The 18,637-nt window shown below is 18.9% G+C and overlaps 1 protein-coding gene across 1 annotated transcript in view; it reads left to right on the top strand.

Annotated features, from left to right (window-relative positions):
• LOC122719029 (basement membrane-specific heparan sulfate proteoglycan core protein-like) overlaps positions 1–18,637 on the top strand; it is a 310,786-nt gene that overhangs the window by 220,448 nt on the left and 71,701 nt on the right. Inside the window, exons 4-5 of the mRNA XM_043944539.1 lie at positions 8,482–8,593; positions 9,975–10,153. Of these exons, the coding sequence (XP_043800474.1) occupies positions 8,482–8,593; positions 9,975–10,153 (291 nt within the window). The remainder of the gene's footprint in view (positions 1–8,481; positions 8,594–9,974; positions 10,154–18,637) is intronic.

Raw genomic sequence — 18,637 nt, forward strand, 5'->3', positions numbered from 1 at the left:
GATTTTTTTATTTAATTTTATATTTTGATTTTTTGAATTTGTTCAACTTTTATTAATGTTATTTTAAATTTTTATCTACATATGGCATATTATTTATCATGTTTTTATTTTTTAATAATATTTAATTTGATATTTTGATTTGATTTATATATATATATATAATATAATATAATAAAATATATATTATATATAGTTAGTTAATAATATAGTTTAATATTTCTAGATTTTTCCAAATCTTATTTTCTTGCAATTTTATTTTTATTGCATTTTTACTATTAAGTATATTAAATACATTATTTTCATTTGTAGTTAAAGCTATATTTTCATGTATATATCATTATCATGTTAATATTTTCATAGCTTTATAAATTTTTATTAGCTTACAAAAGAATTCATTTAATCTAAAAATTCTGATTTTAATAAAAATTTGTATATGTGTGAAACATAATAGACTATAATAAAGAAATTTGTTTATCAATGAGTATTAAACTAAATGAAATTGAGTATTGCACAAAATAGCTTGTGTTTAAACTGCATGCTATCGCTCAAAAAACTAACTATAGTTTGTACAATTTATATTGTGAGTCTTGAGTAATAAATAAAATGATTAACTCTATTTGCAACTGATTGGCTGACAATTGATTGATTTCTATCTGATTTCTAACTATGCTCTGATTTACACTGTATTTAAATCTAACTATTGATCTGAATTTTATCTATCGATTTGATATATATTCTATCTCGATTGAATTTTCTATTAATTATTTATTTATTTATTTGCATCTATGTAGATTTTGGTTCTAGTTACTGGTATTGATGATTTGGTTCTTCTTTCATTATCTTCGCGAAAAATGCAAATTAAAAAAAAGATAAAGAAGAATCATTGATCGCCTTGGAAGACAATTTGTAAAGAAGAATTCTTACGAGATTGTATCACAGAACGCTTGAGGATCAAGAACTTTGCGATTATTTTGGGATAATCTATCATAAAGCATTTAGGTGAATAAGTGATTTGTGAAGGCCATTGCTATTATATCTTAGTTACTGGTATTGATGATTTGGAAAATGTAAGAATTCGCTTGTAAATTATTATTAAAACTTAAATTATTGAAAATATTGGAATTATTGAAAATAAAGTTTATGCAATATGATCGCTGTCAAAATCTCAAATTTTTGTCTTTAATAATGGGATAAGAATGTGAAATCAAAAAAAAAAGAAAAAAAAATTTTTAATTTTAATATTTTTTTAAAATTTGAATACAATTTCATCTGGAAATTTTAGAATAATAAAATATTAAATTATGAATATTTTAGAATTATATCTTGTACTAGTATAAAGTTATGTTTAAAAAATCAAAAAATTAAAAATTTTATACATTATTATGATCGAAAATTATGAAATATATCAAAACTTGAAAGGATGCTGAAACTTTGAAAGTAAATTTCATACTTTTATAGAGATTTCTCGAATTTAAGAAAAGAATTTCTTTATATATAATCTATTATGTTTTCCATATACATAAATTTTTATCAAAACCAGAATTCTTAAGTAGGTGAATTTTTTTATAAAATAATATACAAAAATTTTTATCTTTTATTTAATTATCTTTCTTTCTTCTATTTCTTCTATTTATTTCTTCTAGTTTACTCAACAAAAATATAACAAATAAGAAATGCATTAAAAAATTTATTTTAAACTAAAATTAAATTAAAAAATAAAATTAGAATTTATAGGGTTTACCATACATATTTACCATACGTTCTTAATCTTAAAAAATAAAAATGCATTTTGAGTACTTAAAATCTCAACATAAGTAAAAAATGCAGAAAAATTAATAATAAAAAAATTTTTTTTCTATCTGTCCTATAATACAATAGAAACTATAATAATATTATAATTAATAGAATTGACAATTATTGAATAATTATAATAAGCAATAATAATAAATTAACAGTAATAAAAATAATTATATATACAAAATTAAAGCGGTAATTATAGAAACAACAGAATTATTCGTATTTTAATTAATTGTTAATTTATTATAATTATATATAATTTATATATATATATTTTATATTTATATAATATATTTATATAATATAAGTTAGAATTATTCTTCATATTCAAAACACTTATTTTCGATTATAAATTAAATTATATATTCTTTAAAAAAAGTAAAATAAAAAAAATTAAGAAATAATCTATGAATGATTAAATATAATCATATGAAAAATCATATAAATGAAAAACATATATATTATATAAAAAATGTGGGAACAATCTTGGGAAAATTGGAAATTCGTAACTTAATTTCAAGCAACATTTTTCATTGCAAAAATTTTTGCTATAATTATTAACAAAAAAATAATTTTGTTAACAAATTTTTTTGTTAATTTAATAATTATTGTTTAATAACAATTAATAATATTTGTTAATTTAATAATAATTTAATAATTAATTGTATAATTAAAAATAATTAACAATAATTTGTTAAAAATATAATTTGTTAACAAAAAAATACTTGCTAATCACAAAGCATAGTAGAAATGAATAGTGTTATCAACAAACTATCGAGCACGGATAAGTTTAAGTAACATACATCAAAGAAAGCATGTTGTATATAAGAAATATTTTTTATCGAAAAAAAATTATATTGAATTATATTAAATTATAGCGAACAACAAATAAACTAAATAATTTTTATTCATGTAAAAAAAAAATAAATCGAATTTATTCATCATTGTTTAAATTATTCATCATCAACATGAATAACGTAAAATTGTGGTATAAAAAAACAAATATAAAATTTTTTTGACAAATAAACAATAAATAATATATTTGAAATAAAAAAATAAACAATAATATTATAAATTGACGAAATATATATTATAATATATTAAAAAACAATTCATTAAATAAATACATAAAATTAGTCACCAAAAGTTCAATTCGAACTTTGAAATGTATTATCTTCTTTTCCTATCGCAAAACTAATTCTTGATTTATATGTAACATTATAATTGGAAATAAAGCATCAATAAAAAATAATATACATAGTATCATTAAATCAATATATCTATCATTTATTTTATTATACGATCATCAAATAATCACTTCTAATTCAGTAATTTCAAAAGAAAACATTGAATTATTTTTGTGTTAAAAATATTAGTGAAAAGGACCGATTTTTTTTATAATAAATAAAATTCACTCTATCCGTGTGATATAAGTTTCTGTGTAAATTATATAATATCTTTTCGCATTATAACATTCTCATATTGAATACAATCCTAAGAATGTAAATTTTGTATCCGCAAATATTTGTACGAATATATTATACTTGAAACTGTGATGCATTATTAATATTAAAACAAAATGAAGATATTTGTTATTAAACATTTATTATTATTTTTCAAATTAATTAATAATTAATTATATTATCTTAAAACTTACTTCAAAAATAATGCAAATGCTATAATGATATCGTCTTCAATACTTTCAACGATAGCATATCACGTGAACGATTTACTTCTGCATTAAATTATTTATATTGTATGCACGAGTAGCCAATACTAGAAATTCTTTGTTACTAATGTGATTTCGATATATCTTGATATCATTGAGCCACAACTCTCCCATTTCTATCGCACTCAACATATATCCACAACATTTAATATTCAATATCCAAAATATTAAAATATTTTATACTTTCCGCTCACTGCTGCTCATTGCGATTTATAATTATATAATAAATATGATTTATTATAAAATGTTAATATTACAACATTGAAATGTTCGTATGCATATAAAGTTTATTGAATTCATAAAGTGTTTGAAAATTTCATTTCATCCAAATAATTCAAGTGTTAATAAGTTTAATAAGTATTAATAAGCTAATTTTTCTTAGATTTTTACGTTTATATATTTTGAACTCCTTCCCATGCTCATATCACCGGATTGTAGATTCTCAATGGGATTATAACAATGCCAAAAACAATGTAGATTAATCCCCTGAATATGGGATACTAATTTAAAGAAAATTTTTAACATTAAGCTGAAGAAAAAGGTCGTACATAGACTCTGTTAAAGAGAATTGATTAAAAATTCGTAATAAATTTCTTCGAAAGATAATATAATATTAATTGTCATTGAAATTTGCATGGCTTGAATATCCTTTTAAAATTTATATTTTACACTCCAAAAATTTTATTTATATTCTTACTAAAATGTTTTTTAAAAATATATAATATTATGAGTCCTTTAAACATAATACAGGATTTGACATAATTCAATTAATATATTACAAATTTATAGAATTTTTTTATAAAAAAAATTCTTTATAAAAAAATTTTTTTAATAAATAAAAGTTTAAGTTTTCTTTATAAATAATTTTTTTTTACTATTAATATATTTTAAATATATTTATTTAATTAATTGATTCTCATTTATTAATTATTTAAGTAATTAGAGAAATTTGTCATAATTAATTTTAATTTAAATTTATCAATCAATTAATTTTTAAAATCAATTACTATTTTTATTATAAATAATTTTCTTAATTAATTATTATTTTTATTATAATTGATTAATTTTTTAAATAAATTATCATTTTCTAAATAAATTTAAATTATTATATATAGCTCATAAATTAATTACAACAGACCACGACTCTTACAAATTCAAAGCTTTATGATAAAGTTTTACGATTTATGTAAATTCTAAAAATTGCTTGTAATTTTAATTGAATTATGTCGAATCCTATATCCATGAGAGTTAATATACCCTCATATTTTTAAAAATTATAAATATAAATATTTATAAAATATAAAAATATTTTTTTTTAATTTTTGAAAAATAATCAATTTTACTGTATCGTAAATTTTTCTGTTGTGAATTTGTGAAAATTGTGAATTTAATCTTTTTTTGAATAAATTTATTTTATAATAATCATCATAATAATATCAATAAGCATCATACCGCATTTATAATTAAAAAATGAAATAAAAATTGAATATATTTAATTTATTATATTACATTTCATATATAATTTATTACATTTTCACTTCAATTTATATTCAATTATTATTTATTTTTTTATATTGAATTATTATTCAATAAATCGTCAAAGATATAAAAGTGTAATTTGATATAATTTAAATATATATTAAATAAGCCGAAGCAAATTATAAATTTATTAAATTTATAATATTAAAAGTTTTTATTTTCTAAGAAAAAATTAAATTAAAAAATTTTTTGTTGAATAAAAATTTAAGATTTGATATTTTTTAAATAAAATTGCTTTTCCATCAAAAGGTTTTAAATTAAAAATAAAATATTTAGAAAGTTATAAATTTGTCCTAAATTCCATAGATCCTCTCTCTCTATCTCTCCCCTTCCTCCTATTCATCATCAGTAAGTATATTTATCCGATAAGTTTCTCCTCGAAATATGCCAATTTTTTGTTAATATATATTTAACAAAAGTCTGAAATCTGTGCCATTTTTAAGAAAAATATTTTTAAGATTATAGAATTATATCTTTTTTAAATAATTCAGCATGAAGTTTAAACATGAGATTAAGCATGAGATTTTAAGACGATATTTTCAATGCTAATTTCAATGATAATTAATATTATTCTACAATTTAAAAAATTTATTACAACACTCAATCAGTTTTCTTAAAAACAATGAAACTTGTATATAATCTTTTTCTGCAATTTTAAGAATTTTCCTTAAATTAAGAGTACCCCATAACCAAAGGATTGACCTGTATTGTCATTAATCAGTATGTGCTTCATGATGCAAGTGAAGAGAAATTCACAGAGCATAAACGTTCTAAAGAAAAATCTAAGGAAAATTAGAAGCTTGTTAATTCTTGAATTAATTGAATGAAATAAAATTCTCAAACATTTTATGATTTTAATATTAAAACTTTATAATAAATCATATTTATTATATAATTATAGTGCGAATTGTATCATAATGAATATATATTATGTCGACAAGTATGAAATATTTTAATATATTATGAATATATGCTCAGTGCGATGGAAACGCGAGGACTACATCTCAACGACATCAAGAGATACATCGAAATCACATTAATAGCAAAAAATTTCTGACATTCACTATTCGTGCATACAACACGGGTAATTTAATGCCTACAGATGCAGAAGTGATAAATCGACCATATAATGAGCGATCATCGAAAACCATTAATAGTAAAAGAAAATGATACTATTAACATTCGCAATATAAGCTATTTCTGAGTTTGAAGATAATATGATTAATTATTAATTAATTTAAATAATATTTAATAATTTATAATTTAATAATTTCTTTAATAATTTCTTTATTTTATAATAATATCTTTATTTTGTTTTGATATTAGTCAAATAATAGTATTGCAGTTTTGGTAGAGGGATTATATTTTTCAAAATTTGCATGCTTAGGATTAATATTGGAATGCTAATTAGAACGGATTCAAGGAAATACAAGGACATACTTTTAAATTTTATAATGCATAAAATCTTATGTTATGACAGATACATCAAATCTTATTTATCATAAAAAAATCGGTTTTTATAACTTATGATATTTTTAAAAATAATTCAAAATTTTCTTCTAGAGTTATTATAATCCAAATGATGAATTGATGGTAATCATATGAAGTGAATTATAGATATATTGATTCAATGATATTTTACTTATAATATATTTAATTATTTAAATCTATGAATAAAAAAACATGTGATTTCGAATTTTGAAATTCTGATATGGGAGGTATAATCTGTATGATCACATATATGATAATAATATTTTTTATTTTAGTTGTAAAACTATTGAGTTGTAAAACAAATGAAATAAACACATCTACAATCTATGATAGATTTAAAAAAATAGATCATTTAAATAATTTTTAAAAATATAAATATAATACTTAATATTACATATTAATTTAATTTAATTATCTATATTTTTTTCAAGAAATTCAGAAAAGTATTTCGTATTTTCTATTTGAGTTGAATGTAAAAAAATTTTTGATTATTATTTTATTTTTGTGAAAAAAATAATGTGTCGATATTTCAAGAGAAAAAGCTTTCTGCATCAATTTTAAAGAAAAAATTGTATTATGCATTATTTCTAATTTTTTTTTAAATTAAACATAAATTTAAAAATTTTTCTTTTTTTAAGTTGATATAATTGACAAAATTGATATAAATATTTTCAATTTAAATATTATTATGTTTTTAGATATGAAATAATCGAATCAGATAATAAAAGTTACTTGAATTATTATTTCTGGATTGAAAACAGGAACAGATTTGAAATAAAGAAAGTAACAGAATTTTAAAACGAATGTATTGACTAAAGATATATAATAATATAATGAAAAAAAAAATTATACATGAATTATTGCGATTAAGTAATAATTGCATGAATGCATGAAAGTTATATAAAATATAAATCATTGAATTGGAATAATCAAGTATTTTCAAAGTGAAATATAAAGTATTTTTATAATAAATGTTTATTTTTATTAAAAATAATGCGTGTAATTGTTTTTTTTCCATAAAAATTCATTTATCATTTAGATTATGATTCGATTACTATTATTAATTATTTACTAATACTAATATTAATTAATATTAATAATAATACTAATATTAATTATTTACTATTTATTATTTTTTAAATATCTATTTAAAAAGAAATTACAATTTTTATTATTTTATGAGTATTGTTAATGTAGGTTTAATATATTATATTAAAAATAAAAGCTTTTACAATTTTTCTATTAATTAAAATATAATTAGACTAAAAAAAAGTTGTTTTTAGAATTAATTATCTTAAATGAAATATATTTACATTTATTACAAAAATGATATATTTTAAAAATTGCAGTTTCTAGAAATATATAAAATAATATATATAATATATAGAATATATTTAATAATAAGTAGAAATAATTGTCTTTTACTTTTTTTATTGATATAGTTTTAAATCTGCTTTCAAATATTGAGTTTTCAAATTTTAACATAATATTTTTATGATTATTTTTATTATAGAGATTTATTATAGAGATTGGAAATATTTATTTTCATTTTGTGAAAAATTGCAATTATTATATTATTAATGAGTAATATATACAATATGAATACCATAGATGAAATCATCTTTGCATATTGAGTAAAATATAACAGAATGAACTGCACTATATGTGTAACAAACATATTACAAATTTTCTTTTCATTACAACAACATTACATTCTTCTCATTACAAATAACTTTTATTCTAATTTTTCAGTTCTAATATCAAACATTAATCAAATTTATGTTAACGTATAAAATATTACTTTTTTAATTTTTTTAATTTCAATTATTACACAATAGTAAATTTAAAAAAATTATTTAAATCATACAATTATACTTTCTAGAAATGTATTAATCTGTGTAACATCAAATTGATTATGTTGATAGTGTCAAAGGCGAAGATCAATGGTAACTCAGAACTATATATCAAGAGCGGAAGCGATATCAATCTGACTTGTATAGTATTGCAGACTCCTGAACCACCGTCCTTCATTTATTGGTAAGTTTAATTAGATTTTCGCAAATTTGATTTGAAGTTGAATCATAAATACCATATTCTTAAGTACTGCGTAATATGAACATCCGTGAATGGGAATGTTCATTGAGACGGTTCTCGATTACATGCTAAAATGAACGTCAGAACATCAATAGTAAATGAAAAATCATCATTGGATTGGAATTGCTGTTTTTATTCTTATTGTTTTCTCTAATGATTAAACGGATGAGTGATTAAACTATAGTTTTTTCATTGTTTAATAAAAAATAGTAAAGTAAAAGAAATCAAAAATGAATCAGAAATTCAAAAATTTAATTGTTTTCATTACTTATTTGCAATTTAAAAATTTTAATTAAAATTTTTTGTGATATTATTACAATTTTATTATTCTATTTATTATTACGTTTTGTGAATATTCTTATTTTATTACATATTATTTAATAATATGTAATATTAAATTTAATCATATATAATAACATAAAATAGAAATATTCTCTCATTATTTGATATAAATTTATAAATTTATTTCAATATTAATTTTTATTATATATTTATTACGTTAAAACATTATTATTTCATATGATAAAAAAAGGGACAGAAATATAAGATATCGTATTCGTATTCTATCTAATATTCTGTAATTTCGGAATAGATATAAATAAAAATAATTTAAATAATGTTAGAAAATCTATAATAATAATATTAGAATATGTCATGTGAAATTTCTGTAATATAAATATTATAAATCTTAAAAAATAATTTTTTACTTTTTATACATTAAAATAAAATCAATTAATATCAATTTCAATTAATATCAATTCTTTACACATAATTGTTAATAATAACCAAAAATACACATCAAAACTAATTAAATATTAATTATCTTTTAATATAAAAAATATAAAATATAAAAATTTATTATTCAATTGCTAATATTCAATATTTATGGGAAAAATTAAAACGGTGCATAAATAAATTTAAATTATTGGAACAAAAGAATTATTCGAAATTTTAAAGAAAGGATGGAATAAAATCTATTCAGATAATTTCTGACCGGAAAGTTTTGCATACAACTATATATACATGATGATAATTGATGAAAAAAATGTGAATAAAAGAAAAGAGATGACGAATCTGTTATTAAATACATGTTAGTGGTATTTTTCAATGATCATTCATTAACAATAAAATGATTTTGTTTGTTTAATATTTTTGGATTACTTAAATAATCATAATTAATAATATCAATTTTTATTAACATTTATATGTTACTTTACGTCGTGACAAATTTTACTAGATAAAAGTTATATACTTTATTATTAATAGCTGAAATTTAAATAATAATTACATGATTTTAATTAATATAAGATCGTTAAATTTTCAGGTATAAAGATGATCACGTGATAAATTACAGTCAAAGAGGAGGTATCAATGTAGTAACTGAAAAACAAACACGAACATCGCGTCTCTTGATATCCAGAGCATTACCTGCTGATTCTGGAAATTATACATGTGCTCCGTCTACGGCCGAGTCAGCCAGTGTTCTAGTTCACGTACTCAATGGTGAGTTATAATAATAAAAAACCGTCTCGCTTGAATGTAAATTATTTAATTATTGATATTGATGATCTCATAAAATTTATAAGTAGAAATTTAAAATTTTTCAATTTTAAAAAATTTTACTTATATTATAGAAAAATTAAAAAATAATTTGATAATTGACTTAAATTATATCTTTTATTTCATTTTTTAAATTAAAAAGAGAAATTTTATTTATTCAAAAATTCATTGCATAATATATTATTAGGTACTAATCTTATTGTTATAATTATTTTTCATCGATATATTATGATTAGGAATTTTCATTTAAAATGTTTTAAATGGAATAATAAAAATTCAACAAAAAAATATTACACATATTACACATATTTTATTAAGTTAAATCAAAATTGTTAAGAAATACAAAATTTTGAAGAATTATTTGCTAATTTTTTTTTTTATATTAAGAATATATGATGTAAAATAATTAATAGTATTTATTTTTTTAAATTCATAATATCTAAATATTCTGATATACATATAAATATTTTAATATTCAAACAATTGAACAACAAATATTTTAGCATTTAATTAAACGAATTGACTTTATTATATATATAAAATTAAGAAAATATCACTTTTTATAAAAAACACATATTTAATTATTAAAGACAAATATAAAATAATTAAAAAACTAAAAAGTAAAAAGTAAAAAAAGTGATATTTTATAAATAATATGTATTAATCTCAAAAAATTTTATTAGTAAAACAAGCTTAATAAATCTATTAATGGAAGACATAAAATTCTTCAGCAATTATCAACAATTGAAATATTTGAAAAACGAAAATATTTGAAATTGCTAATCGTTCAAATTATAATATTGTTGAAAAAATTTTTACAGCAAAATTTAATAATTATTTATTTATTTATTTGCATTATTTTTATTTATTTACATTATTTGTTTTATTCTATTTTATATCGAAAAATTGATTTAATTTAGATATGGAATTTTTAAGTAAATAAATTATCATCATTGGATGTTGAATAATTTGTTGATTTGAATGAATAAAATTTAATATAAAAAAATGATTGTTCGAAATGAATATTCGAAAATTTTATCCAAATGATTTATATGTTTATTATTATGGATATATCAACTTTATTATGATATTCTTTGAAAAATTTTATTTTTTTTCTATTTTATAATTTTCAACATAAGGCATTTCTTATATTGAATGAATTTCTTAAAAACTTTAATGTATTGAATACGAATCTATAAATCATATTTTCCCAAAACATTAAAAATAAATAGTTCTTGAAAAAAAAAATCAATTTTTAAAAGAAATTGCAATTAGAAGTATTTTATATTTTTATAATAATAATTATTCAGTTAAATGATTCTATGAATTCTCTCGAAAAAATGATAAATATATAGTTATTTGATTATAAATATCTAATTATATTTAAGTAATAATCAAATTTGAAAAAATACCTAAAACACGTCTATTTTGATATACGTTATTTTTTAATTTATTTCAAGAATTAACTTCCAAAGAAAGTCTAGTCAAACCATATGATAGAACTATATTTTTTCTAAAAAAAGCATTGAGAAAAGCTATTTTTGAGAAAGTTTTTGATACGGAAATAAAACACGATAGCGATGAAGCAATTACCCTTACTTAATGATGGCAACTCACCTGCCACACAATATAGCAAAATCGCAATGAAGCAACTATCCTTATTGAATATCATTGTCATTGTTTTGCTAAACTTCACTTCTATTTCACTTTTAAAAAATAATTTAATAAAAAAATAATTTTATAATTTTCTTCAGCAAGAAATTCTGCTCTATTGCATATGATAACATTTTCTTTTAAACTTTTATTTTTTGAAATAAATTGAAAAATATGCTTATTCTTTTAATTTTGATTATTATTTAAACATATTTATAATAATTACTATCTAATAATTATTTATATTATTTTATTAGAGAGAATCCACAAGTCCACAGAATCATTTCGTGTCAAGCGCAACTGAATAAAATTCACTGTACAAGCATTTTTAAAGTTGAAAAATTGCAATTTTTGTTTTAAATTGATTTTTTTCATAAACTAGATTCTGGAGAAATATGATTTACGTTCAGTGATACAATTTATATTCAGTACATTAAAATTTACAAAAAATATTTTATGTTCATTGACAATGAAAATATTGACAATAGAAAATCAGATATATGTTGGACGATGTAATCAGGTTATATACTAAATATCTAATAATATTATAATATTATAATATCTAATAATTCCATTTTTGAGAGATTTTCAATAAAAATTTAAAACATTATCATATAAATTATTGAAGAACTATAAAACGAATTCTTAAAATGTGTAGAGGTAGATTTTATGAATGTTATATTCCCTGATGTATATAAATTCCTGATGTAACGAACCTGATAAATTAAAGCATAGATAAACTAAATGGATATATAAGGTTATAAAAAGAGGAAGCACAATGCAAGCGTCGGTATCATCAGCTTTTAGTGTCACGCGAGATCTATATACGGTAATAAATTTGATATCAGTACCACATGTTGACTAAAATAGAAATTTTTTTGCAAACTATTATCTTTTAAGTCGTTTGAAAATAAATAGTATGTAATAATAATTAAATAATAATTATATAATAATTAAGTAAATTTAAATAAAAAATTAAATACAAGTATTAGTACAAATTAGTACAAATTATATTCATATATCGATAAAATATTTTTTATATGTAAAATACATATAATAAATCATTTTCAAATTTCATGTATTATTAATAAAAAAAAAAAATGAAATAAGAAATGTTTTTTAAAAAATTTTATTTATGTAATATTTATTTATATTATTTATATGAAATATTAATAAATTATAAACAATATTATTATTTATATAATTATATATATTTTAATAATATAATCTTAAATATCATTTAAAAACAAATTCAATATGAAAATATAATGAATTATATTATTAATTTTTTTATTTTGTATTTTTTCATTTCTATATTAAAAAATTGATACTAAAATTTTGAAAAGTTATAAAAGACTCAGTTAAAATTTTTAATCACAAAAACGTTAAAATTTTAACGAGCGAGTTTTGTAAAAAAGATGATTAAAAGTTTTGAGAAAACAACACAAAGTATAGGAATTTAATGAAAGTTTATAATTTAGAAAAATTCTTTGATAAAACAATAAGAAAAGTGAATGTTGAATTTATATAAATCATATACATATTTGCGTTTCATCTAACGCAAACTTCAGTTGCTAATAATTTTATAAATTGATATTTTTGTAATTATATTGCATTTTTTGTTTGTTTTCGTTTTTAAAAATAAATTCTTCAAAAATGTTTGAATATAAATGGATGTGTGTGTGTGTGTGTGTGTGTGTGTGTGTGTGTGTGTGTGTGTGTGTGTGTGTATTCTATTTGAAATGGAAGATATTCCATTTGAAATGATCCACAATCATTTCCTAAATTATTCATTTTTGGAAAAAATGTTTCAAATGAAAATTGCTTTATGTTTAAAAAAACATTTCGTGATAGTTACAAATCTTAAATGAATGTATCTTCTAGATTTCAAAATGATTGCTTTTTTTTTTTAATGAAATTACATGCTTCTATTTAAATCCTACAAAAATAAATTTATCCATAATATTCATTTATAATATGTTATTATTCTATATATTCTATATCGTTCAAAATTTATTTTCATAGAACATTAGATTTCATTTACTTGATTATCAATTCCAATGTAATGATTCAAAATATTAATATAACTTAATATTACTTTTATTTATCAATAATAATCTGCTATATCATATAAAATATACATTCCAAAACATTACTTCTGCAATGTTGGATAGAATTAATTAATATTGACATCCTAGATCATTCTTTCGGATATAAAAGATAAGAAACAATTTTTGAATATTCAACGAATATATAATAAGTTTTGAACATCAATATATGATTTTGAATAATCTTAGAACAACATATTATTTGTCATTAAATAGATTATATATTTATTTAATAAAATATATATAAACATATTGTTCCATTAAAAAAATAAAATCTTAAAATGTGAAAGACATGTTATCTAAATAAGATTTGTGACTATTACGAAATGTTCTTCTTGAAATAATTTTCATTTAAAGTTTTTTTTTCAAAAAGTGAAGTAATTTAAGAAATAATTGGATATATTATATATATATATATATCTTATTTGATCTCTATTTATCCAATTATTTCTTAAATTATTTCACTTTTTGAAAAAAAACTTATATATACATACGCTATTATAATATAATAATATTTATTATTATCATATTAATATTACAATGAATTTTTACAATTAATATACAATTTTATAAATAAAGAATTTATTTTATGTCTTAAAATTTGGGATAGTTTTTTCGATTTTTTTCGTTCAAACACTTTTCAATTTTTTTGCAAAAGTTTTGACGATTTTTCTTTTTTTTTTTATTTTCCTTTTTAATTTTTAATACCACTATTTATCATAAGTCAAAATATCAATGAATTAATTAAAAATTCAATGAACAATTTTCTTTTGTATCAAATTGTAATATCTATTCTTATAATCTTTATTGAAAAATGAAATTTCGAAATTCAAATCTAAAGGAAAGGCGAATTTATTAAAAACTTTTGAAAATTATTCGAATGTTTATATCTTTATACTCTAATTTGATTTAATTTATAAATTCATTAAATCATCCATAGAAGAAAATTACCATTTTTTCATCTTAGATTTTTAATATTTGTGTTCTATAAACGATTTTTTCAAAAATTTTTTCATTAATGAAAATTGTTTTAATATATAAAAATTTAATGTGAATAATAATGTAGTAGCATTAATGATAATTTAATGTCCATGTTTATTATCTTATAAATATACGTAATCTATTAGAAATTTGCGCTGTTATTCAATTTTTTAAGAACCTAAATATATTTATATATCTGCAAATGATCTTTAAAAAAGTAAAGAGGATTTTCTTATACTTCTGCACAAACACAAAGAGATAAGAGAATAATACATTAAAGACACATAGTATGCTAAAAAGTTTTTTCTGATGCAAAAGAGTATATTTTTACACCTTTTAATTTTACTTTCGACTTTATTTTGATATTATAAGATTAATAAGTTTAAATATTGTCCATATATGTTTCTTATAGAAACATTTCTCGGTAAAAATTAATTTGCAGCATTATATATATATATTAAACATCCATTATTTTACTTTTGCAGACTTTCATACTTTATTATAGTCTAATAATCATGTATTTATATTTAAATTCTTTTTAGACATTTTCTTTTATATTCATTAATTCAAATCATAATCTTTAGTGCTATTAATCTTAGTATATTTTATAATAATAATTTTTGGCGTTTTCATTTTTAAAATTTTTGTAATAAAAATTTTAAAATAGAATTTACTTTAAAAAAAATTATAATCTTTTTTCATAATAAAAATTAAATATATAGATAAATGTATATATTTCATTCATTCTATTAAACATACAATGTTTCTAAATATTTGTGAAAATATTAGAAAAAGAAATTCTAAAATTATTATATTGATTATGGTCAAGATTATTCATTTTGTTTTTATTTGATAATATATTTTAAGGTAAATATTGACATATTGTCTAGTCAATTAACAGTAATTATACAAATAAATCTATTCTTTGAACTTAGAATCTTCCTAAAAAGAATTCCATTTTTTATCGAAACAATGCGAGAAATAATATTGGGAAATGAAAAATATGCGTTGTATATGCAATCAGTGCAATTTGTGAGTTATAATTTCAGTTATGAGTTTCCTATATTTATATATTTATGTATATATAATATTTATATATATTTCATAAAGTATTGTAAAGTATATATACGTATGGTTATACGGTATATGTATTGAATTACAATTTCATCTGTTCCTTATCAAAATCTATTAACTAGCAATCTGAATTGAAATTAGATATTCCGTGTGTTTAGAAAGCTTATTATAATTCGATCAAGAATCTCGAAGGATTACTATCTATCGAATTGTTTGTATTAATAATAGATGAATTCAATAAATTGTATAATCCTTTTAATTATAGAAACTAAATTAGCATTCTCAAATATTGTATAATTGCTAATTTTTTAAATAGCAATGACAGGTAAAATAAATATTTATTTTTGAATTATTTATATTTTTAATAGATTTATTTTAGAATTTCGGTAAATCAAATATTAAGAAAAAAGCTAAATTACATTTAATAAACGGAACATATAGAAATTTTGTACAAGAAATAATATTTATTGACTTATATATATTTATCAATAAAGAAAAAAAAATTTATAAATATTTTTATAAATATATTTTATAAATATTTTATGAATATTTTCGAACATGTGATACGATTGAAAAAAGAAATATTATAATAAACAATTATTAAAAAATTGTGATATCTAAACATATGGCAAATAATTCGAATTAAAGTAAATTTACGTTTTAATTATTATAAAAATTTTCATAACAGAACGAAAGAAAATAAACAATATAAAATATAAACAATATCTAAATAAAAATATATATAATTTTTTTATTTTTTTATATTTATATTTATTTGACTGAAATTTTTTTATATATATTTATAATTTTCGAATTATAGAAATCTAACTTTTATTTGTTAATAATAAAATATTTAATATGTATAATATAAAAATATAAAATATATTTATTTATATAATTATTTATATAAAAATATAAAATATATTTTATTCAATTATATTCTATATATTCTGATAGAAAAGCTTACTTCTATATTATTTACATTAACTTTTATCAACTTATATTTATATACTATAATTATATTTATTATTATTTATATCTTTATTATATAAGCATTGTTTCAATATTGAAACGTTATTGCAATTTTATTACAATCATAATTAAGTTTATTTCTTTTATAGTACATAAGAATTTACAATAAATATTATCATCGTTATTTAAAAAATTTTCTATAAAAAATAATGATATATGTAAATTGTATGTAAACAAATTTAAGTGTATTAAATTAATTTTATAATAAACATTTCCAATTTGTATTTTTTCTGGATTTTTTCTTTTTATATAAGGGAAATGTTTTAAAGATAATCAAAACCCTGGAGAAGGAATAATCCTCAGATATCTTGTGGGATTTTTATCCACTAAAAGCCCCACAGCAGAGTTGTTGGTCGGGAACAGTATATTATCCTCTCTACCTCTAAAAGTGGTACAATTCCCCTCTGAATTTCCGCAGAATGAGAATCGTGACGTCACATTATTCTCATTGCCACTGTTACATTAGGTAGATCAGGTAAAGTACATTATATAAAGATACATCACATGACCAGACTTCCATCAAAGGTTATGCCATGTCACATGATCTAGTAATGGCAATGGGAATAATGTGACGTCATGTATTCTTTTCATCTGGAAATAGAAGAGAATTAAGTCATTTTAAAAGAAGTAATATTATTCTCATTCGGCAGTTTTATTCTATAATATATCTATCTAATAAATTTTTTAATGAAATTCTGAAAACATTTGAATTCTTCTAAACTTTTTTCTTCTTTCACTTTGGAAGAATGCTGATATCAAATATATAATGCTAAAAATTTGATATAAAATTATATCAAAATGTTTCTCGATTTTGGAATTGCAATACTTTGATAACCTAGCAGATTTATCAAAAGAGATGGCTCTAAATTTTTAAAATCTGATGTTATATTTTGATTTGAAAATAGTATGGAGAAATAAATAAATTAATTAAATCTATGTCTATCTAATAAAATAAAATAATGTCTATCTAATAAAGTTTTTCCTCTCTATTAATATTAGAATATAAATTTATGTTTTTCAAGTTAATTTTTTTCTCTCTATTATTTAAAAAGCGTGACATCAAACTCTAAAAATCTAGAATTGCTTCCTGCAATGCAGCCTAGGCCTCCACTCGAACCGTTTGCAATTCCCATGACTGCTTATTGCTGCAGGGTTTTCTAAGTTCATAGCCGCAATATTCTTCCCAGAGTTACAAATTATTTGAAAAAGTTAATTTATTCTATTTTCTTTCATTTTCTATTTTTCTTATCAAAGATATATTAAAATATTATTTTTTATATTATTTTTTAAAGATAAATTAAATTTTTACTAAAGCATTGTAAAATGAGATAGGATTTATATTTTCTATAACTTATATTATATTATAACTATATTATATTTTTTATTGATAAATTAAATTATTTAAAAAAGCTTTTTAATTATTAAATTTGAATTATAAACATTCTATAATATTTATAAGAAGAGAAATATTTTAGAAATTAAATAAAATATTTTTAGAAATAATAGAATAACTATATACATGAAATATATATCGAGTAATCGTTATCAATATAATATTTATTTGATATTTTTTTACCCT

Source organism: Apis laboriosa, unplaced genomic scaffold (assembly GCF_014066325.1).
Source record: "Apis laboriosa isolate Shangri-la unplaced genomic scaffold, ASM1406632v1 scaffold69_cov144, whole genome shotgun sequence".
Lineage (NCBI taxonomy): Eukaryota > Metazoa > Arthropoda > Insecta > Hymenoptera > Apidae > Apis > Apis laboriosa.